This window comes from Rosa rugosa, chromosome 7, assembly GCF_958449725.1.
Source record: "Rosa rugosa chromosome 7, drRosRugo1.1, whole genome shotgun sequence".
Taxonomy (NCBI): Eukaryota; Viridiplantae; Streptophyta; class Magnoliopsida; order Rosales; family Rosaceae; genus Rosa; species Rosa rugosa.
Window position 1 is genome coordinate 21,919,166 of NC_084826.1, and position 11,176 is coordinate 21,930,341.

General features: G+C 39.1%; 1 protein-coding gene across 1 annotated transcript; it reads left to right on the forward strand.

Moving 5' to 3' along the window:
• The first annotated feature begins 683 nt into the window (after nt 1-683).
• On the forward strand, nt 684-4,062 carry LOC133723047 (uncharacterized). The gene is made up of 4 exons (XM_062149884.1): nt 684-893; nt 990-1,581; nt 1,861-2,790; nt 2,879-4,062. The coding sequence occupies exons 1-4, from the start codon at nt 684-686 to the stop codon at nt 4,060-4,062; spliced, it is 2,916 nt and encodes a 971-aa protein (XP_062005868.1).
• The last annotated feature ends 7,114 nt before the right edge of the window (nt 4,063-11,176 follow it).

Below are 11,176 nucleotides of genomic sequence, written 5' to 3' on the forward strand. Positions count from 1 at the left end.
CACACATCCATCGATGAAATATTTACAAACGTGATGTAAAAAATAAGCAAGTTTTGCGTTCATCACGCCATCGGTCAACCAAGAAAACATGCAAGTGACTACAATTGACCAATCCGATCGGGTTTGAAACTATGGTGAAATTGACTAAATTTTTAACCACACTCTTATTTTATTGTAATAATCACATCCAACGGTCAGTTTTCTCATTTTCTTTGAATTGCTATATGTTGCTCTTTGGAGTGTATGATGTATAAATATAGATTTATAAAAAACTAGTGCCTTTAAAAATTTATTTATCAATAAATTAGTGTCTATATATAAATAAAGATTTTTTTTGGGTACAATATAGAATTATAGATATGTTATCTTTGATTGTATTTGATCATTATCCAATGAATTTCCAAAGCTTGATTAAAAAAAAAAATATTTGTGTCTTTAAATATTTATTTATACATAAAGCCCGCAAGGCCCGGCCCAAAAAAGCCCGCAAGGCCAAGCCCGGCCCGGCCCGAAAAGCCCGCAAAGCCCGCTTTATATGGACGGGCTTGGATCCGTCTATTTTTAATAAAGCCCGGCCCGGCCCGGCCCGCTATTATTTAAAAATATAACAAGGCCCGGCCCGGCCCGGCCCGTTGACGACCCCTACCAACAGGGACAAATCAGGAGGGCGGCCACGAGCAGCAATGCCTATGGCTGTTTTTAGAAGCACGGTGGCTGATTGTGATCTTATAGACATGGGATTTGCAGGAAGTCGCTTCACCTGGAGCAATAAGTTCACGAAGGAACGCCTTGATCGAGGCTTTCAAACACCACAATGGAGAGCCTTATTACCACACAGTCGAGTAGTCACTCTCAACCCTAGTGAATTTGACCACAGCCCTCTTCTCATCATGGTCAGTTCATCGAAACTTATTTAGAGGAAAACTCCTAAACTTTTCCGGTTTGAGGAGTGTTGTCACGACAACCTTTCTTGTGGAAACATAATCAAGCAATCCTGGGCCAAACCTTCAACAGGAAGTGCCTTGCAGCAGGTGGTGACAAAAACCAAGGAGACAAGCCATGAACTTATGAAATGGTATAGGGCTGAATTTGATAATCAAAGAGTTGAACTTCGTACTATTCAGGAGAAACTAAATGATCTCATGCGCCTACCCTACTATGTGGAGCAGTATGAGGAACCGAGAACGTTGCATGTGAAGCATAGTCAGATTTTGGCTCAACAGGAAAAGTATAGGAGGCAAAGGTCTAGGGCATTATGGCTTAAGGATGGTGATCGGAATTCTGCATATTTTCATCGGAGAGCTACCAATCGTCGAAGTAAGAATTTAATTCGGGGGCTAAATGATGAACAAAACCATTGGCAAACTGAACCAAAAGAAATCCAAAGGCTCTTACTCTCCTACTTCTCCCAAGTCTTCTCAACTGAGAGCTGTAATGGGGAAGCGCTTGCACAAGTAATTGCAGCAACACCGGTAAAGGTCACACCTGACATGAACAAAGATTTATTGCAGCCTTATACTGAATATGAAATCAAACAGGCTCTCTTCCAAATGCACCCTTCAAAGAGTCCTGGACCTGATGGTATGTCCCCCTTTTTCTATCAAAAATATTGGAATATTGTCTGCAGTGATGTTTGCTTGGCAGTCATTAGTTTTTTGGAGTCTGGGGAATTAAGTTCCTACCTAAGCTACACCTACTTATGCTTGATACCAAAAATAAATGACCCTCAAGAGGCTGCACATTTCAGACCAATAGCTCTCAGCAATGTTCTCTGTTGCATAGCATCAAAAGTGGTGGCTAACAGACTTAAACGATGGCTCCCGGATATTATCTCTCCCCATTAGAGTGCTTATGTTCCAGGGCGCATAATTTCAGATAATACTCTAGTGGCCAATGAAGCAGCCCACTTCATGCACAAACTACGTCATCAAGAGGCAAGTTTCTTCTCCTTGAAGCTAGATATCAGTAAGGCGTATGACCGCCTTGAATGGCCTTATCTCCAAGCGATTTTGGAAAAACTTGGTTTTCACCCTACTTGGATTAATATGATTATGAGCAATGTCAAATCGGTAACCTACTCCATATTACAGCAAGGTGAGCCAACACCTCCCATCTTCCCCTCCCGAGGCATCAGGCAAGTTGATCCATTATCACCATACCTTTTTATCCTATGTGCAGAAGGACTCTCTGCTCTTATCACTCGTGCAGCTCAGACAAACCAAATCACAGGTCTCCAAATGTGCCCTCAAGCTCCGACGCTTCACCACCTATTCTTTGCTGATGACAGTTTATTGTTTGGCACTGCTACTATGGATGAGTGTGTGGCTTTTAAACAAATCTTATGGACCTATGAAAAGGCTTCAGGACAAAAAGTTAATTTCCAAAAGAGTAGCGTAGTCTTCAGTCGAAATGTTGACATGGAGCTCCAACAAAATCTAGCATCTATTCTTGCAGTCCAAAGAGAAGAAGAACATGACAAGTATCTCGGATTGCCATTAAGGGTTGGCAAGTCGAAAATAGCAAACTTTGAATACATTAAAGAAAGACTGTCCAAGAAGTTGATCAGTTGGAAAGCCAAGGTTCTTAGTTGTGCAGGCAAAGAAATTCTCATCAAGGCCATTGCTCAAACGATGCCGTTATATGCAATGAACTGCTATCTGCTTCCTAAAAGCCTTTGTGATGACATCCATCAATTATGTGCCTCATTTTTTTGGGGTGATACTGATGAGAAAAAGAAGATTCACTGGCGAAGTTGGGAGAAGCTATGCTTAACCAAACAGGAGGGAGCGGGTTTCAAGAATCTTTATGCTTACAATATTGCTATGCTTGCTAAACAAGGGTGGAGACTTCTTTCCAATCCTCAATCTCTCATTGCCAGGCTGTACAAGGCAAGATACTTTCCACATTGCTCCTTTTGGGAGGCAGAACTTGGAGACTCACCATCTTTCTCTTGGAGAAGCATTATACAAGGAAGACAAAGTCCTAAAGGCGGGGATTCAATGGAAGATAGGCGATGGGACTCAAGTGGATATATGGAATGATAAATGGATTCCTTTATCTGCCCCTACTCCAATTGTTCGACCATCCAATACTACTTTTAACAAGGTGGCTGATTTAATTGATGCGTCGAGCCGGCAATGGAAGTCCACCCTGGTGTACAGCCTATTTCCTAACCATATTGCAGAGCGGATTTTATGTATTCCTCTTGGTAGAAACCCTAGTCCTGACAGACTAATATGGAGTCCGGAAAAGAAAGGCTATTATTCGGTGAAGAGTGCCTATTGGATTGCTCGAATGGATGTGATGCAGAATGTTCTAGTTTCTCCCTCAGCTGGGGACCCTTATAAGGAACTATGGAAGCATATTTGGAACGCAAGAGTCCCTGGCAAAGTCAGTATATGTGTGTGGCGAGCATGCAATAATTTGATTGCCACTAGGGACCGATTGGTCACCAAAGGATACACTGGAGAAGTACATTGCCTACTATGTCCACATGGTATTGAAGATGTTTATCATCTCTTCTGCACATGCCCTATAGCTTCCACGATTCTAGCTGCACCTCCGTTCAACCTACAAAATGATCGGTCCTCAGGATGTAGCCTAAAAGATTGGTTGCTTGAGAAGGCCCTTACTCTAAGTGGTGAAGTGTTTGCTAAACTAATGATCGTACTGTGGGCACTTTGGAAAAATCGAAACAACCTCCTATGGCAGGGGACACAACAAACTGCACAGGATCTCCTTCTAAGTAGTCTTTCTTGGCTGGAGGAATTTCAAAAGGCTCGGGCTCCTACCAGTCAAAAGCTAAAGCAACCGAGATGTTTCTGGAAACCACCTGTGTATGGGAGTCTAAAGCTAAACGTGGATGCATCCTTCTTACCTAACCAAACCACAGGAGGAGTGGGAGGAGTACTACGTAATGATACTGGGCAAGTTCTTGCTGCATTTGCTGGGCCCATTATGCATGCTGCTTCTCCAAAACAAAGCGAATTGTATGCCATAAGAGCAGGTCTTGACCTGGTGAATACTCTACGTACATGCACAAGAAGTTATTATCGAAAGTGACTGTATGGAAGCAGTGGCTGAAGCCACATGTGTTGATCATAGCCTTCTTGCTAATGGGGGCCTAATTGATGACATTAAGCATGGCAGCATGCCATGTCCTTAATCCCCAGAGTACAGGTGCAATATGCATGCTCCACGTTCGTGTAATTTAGTTGCCCACAGATTAGCAGGCATAGGATTTGAAGCTACCCATCACTTGGTGTGGATAAATCAAACTCCTGAATGCATTCAGGATGTAATTACCTATGATTGTAATCACCTCACTTGAGGCCATCAAATAAAAGTACGTCTATCATTCAAAAAAAAAAAAAAAAATGGAATCAAAGGCTCATTTTAAAGTTTAAACAGTGCCGACTAGCCTCCAGCTAAGGCTACCTAGCTCGGTCAAAAAATAGTACACTTGCATATGGCATTATACTTCAACCTAATTTTGGCACTCCGCAAATGATCTTCTTAATTAGCCAAATCGAGGATTTCTCTTCTAGATCTATAGATTATCATCATAGGAGATCGTATGTATCTATATACTAGGGCCTGACGCCTAAAAATTTTGGCAGAATTCGGCAAAGTCAAGATGCAAAAAGAAAGCAGTATGAATGTGATGGGAAAATGTAGGTTAAGATTAAAATATGGTTCACCCCGAATATGTAAAGTTAACAAGAATAGAAAGATCAACCATGAACATGTGTAGTGATAATGATTGAGTTGGAATCACTGGGATCAGTCACATGATTTCTGTAGTTTAATCTTTCTTAATCTGCAACCAAGCCAGAAAACAGTAATAGTCAAATTCAACATCACATGCTTATCGGCTTTCCAGTTCCTAGACAAAAAATGTTTTTTGTTTTAGTATCGAGAATGGAATATCTATTATCAAGTTGCGCGCACTCGGGCAATTTCAAAATGAATGCAAACAGATAAGAAAAAAGAGAAACTTTGGCGGCACGAATTTTGATCTTTTTCAACGATAATTCAAGTTTTACAACGTGTTTATAAAAAATTATCTAATTTAAAGATTATCTATACTGTTATTCAAAAAAAAAAAATTATCTATACTATTATTAACAGAAGAGTCTAAAATTGAATTTTTTTACCAATTTAACTTTTATTTATTAAAAAATTATGAATTATAATGAATCAATAGGGATAATATGGTAAATTGCATAATAAAAAACAAAAGAATAAAAAAAAGCATAAAATGTGGTAGTTGTACGAGAAGTTTCTCCACGATCTTTAACTTCTCTCCACACACATAGTGGGTGGGTCCTACTAGTATAGATAAACAAACTAAATTTGTCTGCTCATTGTATGTTGTAATGATAAATTACGATTATCTATACCTAAATGATGTTCTACTCAGCCCATTTTTTTTGACATGATTTACGTATTGAAACCTAAAATTAGAGCGATTGAACTGTCGAAATAGAATTGTACCTATCCTTAAAATGGCCCAATAGAAAAACATTTTTAGGGCTCTCAGTTATCCACCAATCAAGGTTTTGGGCGAATCTAGATTTGACCAATAGTCTGACGACTAACTAGCACTACACTGCTATCACAAGTAGCGATTCCAAAACATCGTCAATTCTGACCAACGATCACCTATGGAAAATATCGTCGTCTCCTCCAAACTTGACCAAAGTTGAGCCTATTGCTCTAGACAACTTATTAACTTCATTAATAAGAATGACAATCCTACTCACTTAAAAAACAATTTTAAAAACTGTAATAGATAAATACATCTCAACCACATGTATTAAATGTAAAAGTTGAAATTATAATATATATACAGATTTTATCCAGAGCGGAGCTCCGCTTTGAAATTATGGTGTGAAGTTCGAGTTTTGGGTCACTTTTCGGTCGCATATCCACATCTCGACCGTTCAGTTTTTAGGTACTAGTGTATAGATCATCTCTGCAAATTTTCAGCCAAATTGATAATCGTTAAGGTATCTAACTCTCCTAAACCAATGGACGGACTGAATCTGTCAACTTGAACCGTACTAGCTTTAAGGAAGTTATCAATGCCTTAACGATCATTATTTTGGCTGAAAATTTGCAGAGATGATTATACACTAGTACCTAAAAACTGAATGGTCGATCGAGATGTGGATATGTGACCGAAAAGTAACCCAAAACTCGAACTTCACACGTTAATTTCAAAGCGGAGCTCCGCTCTAGATAGGATCTGATAGATATATATATATATATATATATATATATATATATATATATATATATATATATATCAGTTAAATACTGTTTACTCCCTGAACTTTTACCCAAAAAACACTTCAGTCCCTGTCCTTTTAATTTCACATGTTTACTCCTTGTACTCTCAATTTTGGACCAATAGGTCCATTCCGTTACTCTTCGTCCAAAAATTCTGTTAAATTGCTGACGTGGCAATTCTTTTGAGTCAAAAAGTCTATTATACCCTCGGTTCATCTTTTTTCTTTTTCTTAATTTTTTTTTTTTTAATCTCTTCTTCTTCCACCTTTTCGGGCCACATTCCCACCTCCTCCAACTTCGTCGGCCGCAACTGATTCTCCTTCATTATCTCATCCCACACGCTACCTTTATCCTTCATCATCTCCACCAAGCTGAAATCCTGATCAAAACCATACTCCTCAATCTCATACTGCTCCGCCAGCACCTTCCATACATGCTTCCACTTGAACACGTCCCTGTTGTTGATGTTAGACCCTTTGTTCCGTGCATACTGGTCAACCACCGCCCAGATTTGCTGCTCCGCTATCAGATCCGCATACGAAGCCTCCGAATACGATTCCCAATCCTCTCTCCTCCCTAAAAATCTCAACTGCAACCCCTCGGCGCCGTTGACCGAGCAACTCTCGGCCTTAGTGGACCGGCTGGTTTAGGTGACGTAGAAGATGTGGGTGACGTCAGTCAAAGAAGAAATCTTGGTCTTGACGTCTTCGGCATTGGAGATGTCGCACAGGACGCACTCGACTGGGTGGTCGACGTCCCAATTTGGACGGCGACGGCGCGCGACACCGTAGACCTTCCATGGACCGCCAGGTATGTCTGAGATTGATAGGATTTCGGAGAGGCTGTTGCCCACTTGGCCTATCACACCGATCACTAACCCAACGCTCTTTGGTGTTTGTGGCACTTCAACTTCTTCGTACTTTTTCTGCAAATTTTTTGAGTTAAAATTTGGTTAATTGGGTGTCCTGAGAGAATAGCTATAAGTAAATATAAATGGAAATTAATGTGACCTTAGCAGCTCCAATAGCTCCAGCCCACCACCAGCTCATGATTTTTGGATCTTCGCAGTTCTGCTGCTTCCTTTTTAACTTGCAGGTTTACGCCGCTGTGCGTCAGCCATGCCATTGTTGAAGAGAATATAAAATTGTTCATCGTTTTCGTTATATTTGGCAAAGTTATCTTTGTCGATCTTCTTAATTAAGATGAAGAGGAAGTGATGAAGATTGAGCAGGTTAAGGAGAGTGATGAGGGATAAACTTGTGTTGAGAGAGAGAGAGATAGCTGGAAGAAGAGAATAAAAAATAATAATAATAATTAAGAAAAAGAAAAAAGATGAACCGAGGGTATAATAGACTTTTTGACGTAAACGAATTGTCACGTCAGCAATTTAACAGAGTTTTTGGACGGAGAGTAACGGAATGGACCTATTGATCCAAAATTGAGAGTACAAGGAGTAAACATGTGAAATTAGAAGGACAGGGACTGAAGTGTTTTTTAGGTAAAAGTTCAGGGAGTTAACAGTATTTAACCCTATATATATATATATATATATATATATATATATATATATATATATATATATATATAGAGGGAGGGCGCCAATCCATTATAATTAAGATGTAAGCAACATTACACAATGACTCACCCCAGTAGGGCTATGTCAATATTTAATCATTGCCTAGACTGGAAGCCTAGATGAATGTTGCTATAAGAATAAGCACAAAAAAACCGGACGAGATTAGGGTAGCAATCCGAAGATAGTGCCCCCTACATTATTCTAGTAGCCTAATAGCCTAATAGACCTAAACTAGAAGAGGCCCAAACAAGCCTATGCCCAAGACTAGATCCCAACCCCTAAGGCTTGAGATCTAGATCCACTGAGCCCAACCCCATTCACTATGGGCACCCCAGCCACCTAGAAGTCACCGCCGTCATTTGAACTGCCACCACCGTCACCGCGATCCCACGTGCAGCAGCAAGCCTTGCAGTAGAAACTGGAGCCCCTTCACCAAATCTTCTAACAGTGAAGCCAAGACCCACCATAGTCCATACCAAGATGGAAAAGACCCATCCTCCAAGCAAAACCACCCCCACCCCTGCACAGATCAGGGGCACCAACTACGCTACCGCCGACTTCTCCATGGTCGTCATACCTACACACCTTTCCCGCAAAGGAAGCGCCGCACTTCAGGAAAGCCTGAAGATTGCGACAAGATTGCCAATAAAAGAATAAAGCCTGATAATGGCCAAAGCCATCCTTGAAGCCAGGGTACACATCAACCGCCAAGATCGATGAGAGGATAGTCGCCGGAGTGCTCGCCGAGGGAATCCAGTGCCTTGCAACCCTCCTCCCAAGTAGGCGGCTAGGGTTCTTCTAGGGAGAAAAGACGCTCTCTCTCATAGTGTTACAAGACAATTTGACCGGATTTTTTACTTGTGTGTTCTCATTTCTTTTTCATAGGAGTTATGAAAGCTAAAATGGCTCTGAAATTATAATAACTTAAAATAGTGCATTGATTTTCAGCCATCAGATTCACTTGTCCCTCGCAGTCTTTCAAAAGTTGTCTTTTAAGGGAGCAAGCCTCAATTCTATATTACTAGACCATTTTTTTTTCAGTTAATTTCTTTTTTTTTTGGGTAAAGCTGTGGTACTTTAACATTTCTCATACGTGCTAATTTCATTTAATATTTACCAGTTTGAAGACTCATGTGGTAACTAGAAAAAAGTCCTCATTAAGGTAAATAAGGTCCTTGTTAGAGTAAGGTAGGTCTTCATTTGAGTAATTAAGTCCTAAAAGTGGTAATAAGTTCTCATTTGAGTAATTAACTCCTAAAAGTGGTAATTATATGTATGTCATATGTTAACATATTGTAGAAGTTCCCTATTTTTTTATCCATAAGTTTTTTTTTTTTGAGTAAATATAATAATTCATTAGAAACCCTGACACATACAAATATCCCAAAAAATGGGAAAACATGGCACCATTCACTTGTACATTGAAGCTCATTTATTTAAATGAGCCTACAAACTATAATAATCAGCTTACACAAAGATAATTTAGATTGAAACTCCCTTTGCCAATGTTCTCAATTGCGGTGCTCTAAGAACTTCATTAACTAAGTGTAAAAATAATCACATAGTATGCAAGTTAGTATCACTTATGTCACACATAAGTGTAGTTAGTTCGATCAATGCATGAGTTTAAGCATTCGAACACTTGCATAGTTTTTGGATTAGAATTTCTAGCTAACACTATTTTTACTTGGTGATTAAATGGTTAATATATATTGAATTTCTACCTTCTATATATGCCTTCTATTCTCATTTGGCCAGCTGCACGTGTTGATGCTTAGTCATCGTAGCTTTCGGTCATAGCACCAGGCATGGATTGCAAAGATTTCTCCATCTCCCTCAATATTATATCACTCAAGCTTTTGGCAAACCACGTGAAGTAGGCATGTTGCATGCCCTTTTCATATAAACCTACTCCCACGCTCACTGCTCTAAACTACCCCAATACTTCCAATTCTAGTCTTCACTCTAACCAACACCTCAATTATGAAGATCATCAGTTTCAGAACTACTTTGGGTGCTCTCTTTGCTCTGATATTACTAATTGAAATCCTTCTGTGCTCTTCTTTTTGTCTCTGTCACGAAGAACAGATCATCCATGTCTTTCCCAGCAGAGAAAGAAGCTTCTCAAGAAGGCTGCTGTTAAATGTTCCACAGGCCGCTTCTGTTTCTGTAAGCAGTACTAGTACTACACTAGGTACCAGAGCCATGAAAGATCAGCCCAAGAAAGCTGTGGAGTCTAGTTTGAGGAAGGCACCACCAAGTGTTGCAAATCCTACTCAGAACAAGTAATAGTTAGATCTCAACGAGAAGGGAAGAGATGCAGAAATTTAGTTTGTTTCATATTATAATATGTTTTATAGGCTTTTTTCATGGTTTAGTAATTTTTGAAAATCTATGTTTGTTTTGTTGGTGTTATATGCATGAATGAAGTTTCATTCTACTGTTCTAGCTTAGCTAGCTAGGAAGCTGCAGTCCTGGAGAGAGGATATGCTGTGTGTAAGAATTTTGTACATAATAAATGAGAGGTATAATTTTTACTTATTATAAGATCAATCTTACTCCATGGCTAATAAAATCATATGAAGTGCATGCCCAAAATCCTGATTTTTACTTTGCGAGGTAGAAACAGTAAATTCTGCTTGTGTGTAAGAATTTTGTACATAATAAATGAGAGGTATAATTTTGACTTATTATAAGATCGATCTTACTCCATTGTGAATAAAATCATATGAAGTGCATGCCCAAAATCCTGATTTTTACTTTGTGAGGTAGAAAAAAGTAAATTCTGCTTGTGTGTAAGAATTTTGTACATAATAAATGAGAGGTATAATTTTGACTTATTATAAGCTCGATCGTACTCCATTGCGAATAAAATCATATGAACTGCATGCTGAAATTCTGATTTTTACTTTGGGAAAATTCTACAATGTGTTAAGGTATGACATGCACACAAGTGCCTTAAAGTGGTAAAATGAGTCCTCAAAATAGTAATATTAGTCCTCAAAGTGGTAACATGAGTCCTTAAAGTGGTAAAAAATTTTAGTTACCACATGAGTCCTCAAGTGGTAAAATGAGTCCTTAAAGTGGTAAAATGAGTCTTCAAAGTGGTAAAAATAGTTAATGCATGAGAAATGTTAACATACCATAGTAGAAAACTGTAAATTCTGCATCTTTCTTTAGTTCTGCAAGGCTGATGCCCATCTCTTAATTATTACATTTTCTTGCAATTCATTTTTTTTCCTTATATTGTGATGCATGTCAATATGTCACAATTTTCGGATCCTTTATTAATTATATTACTCTCGG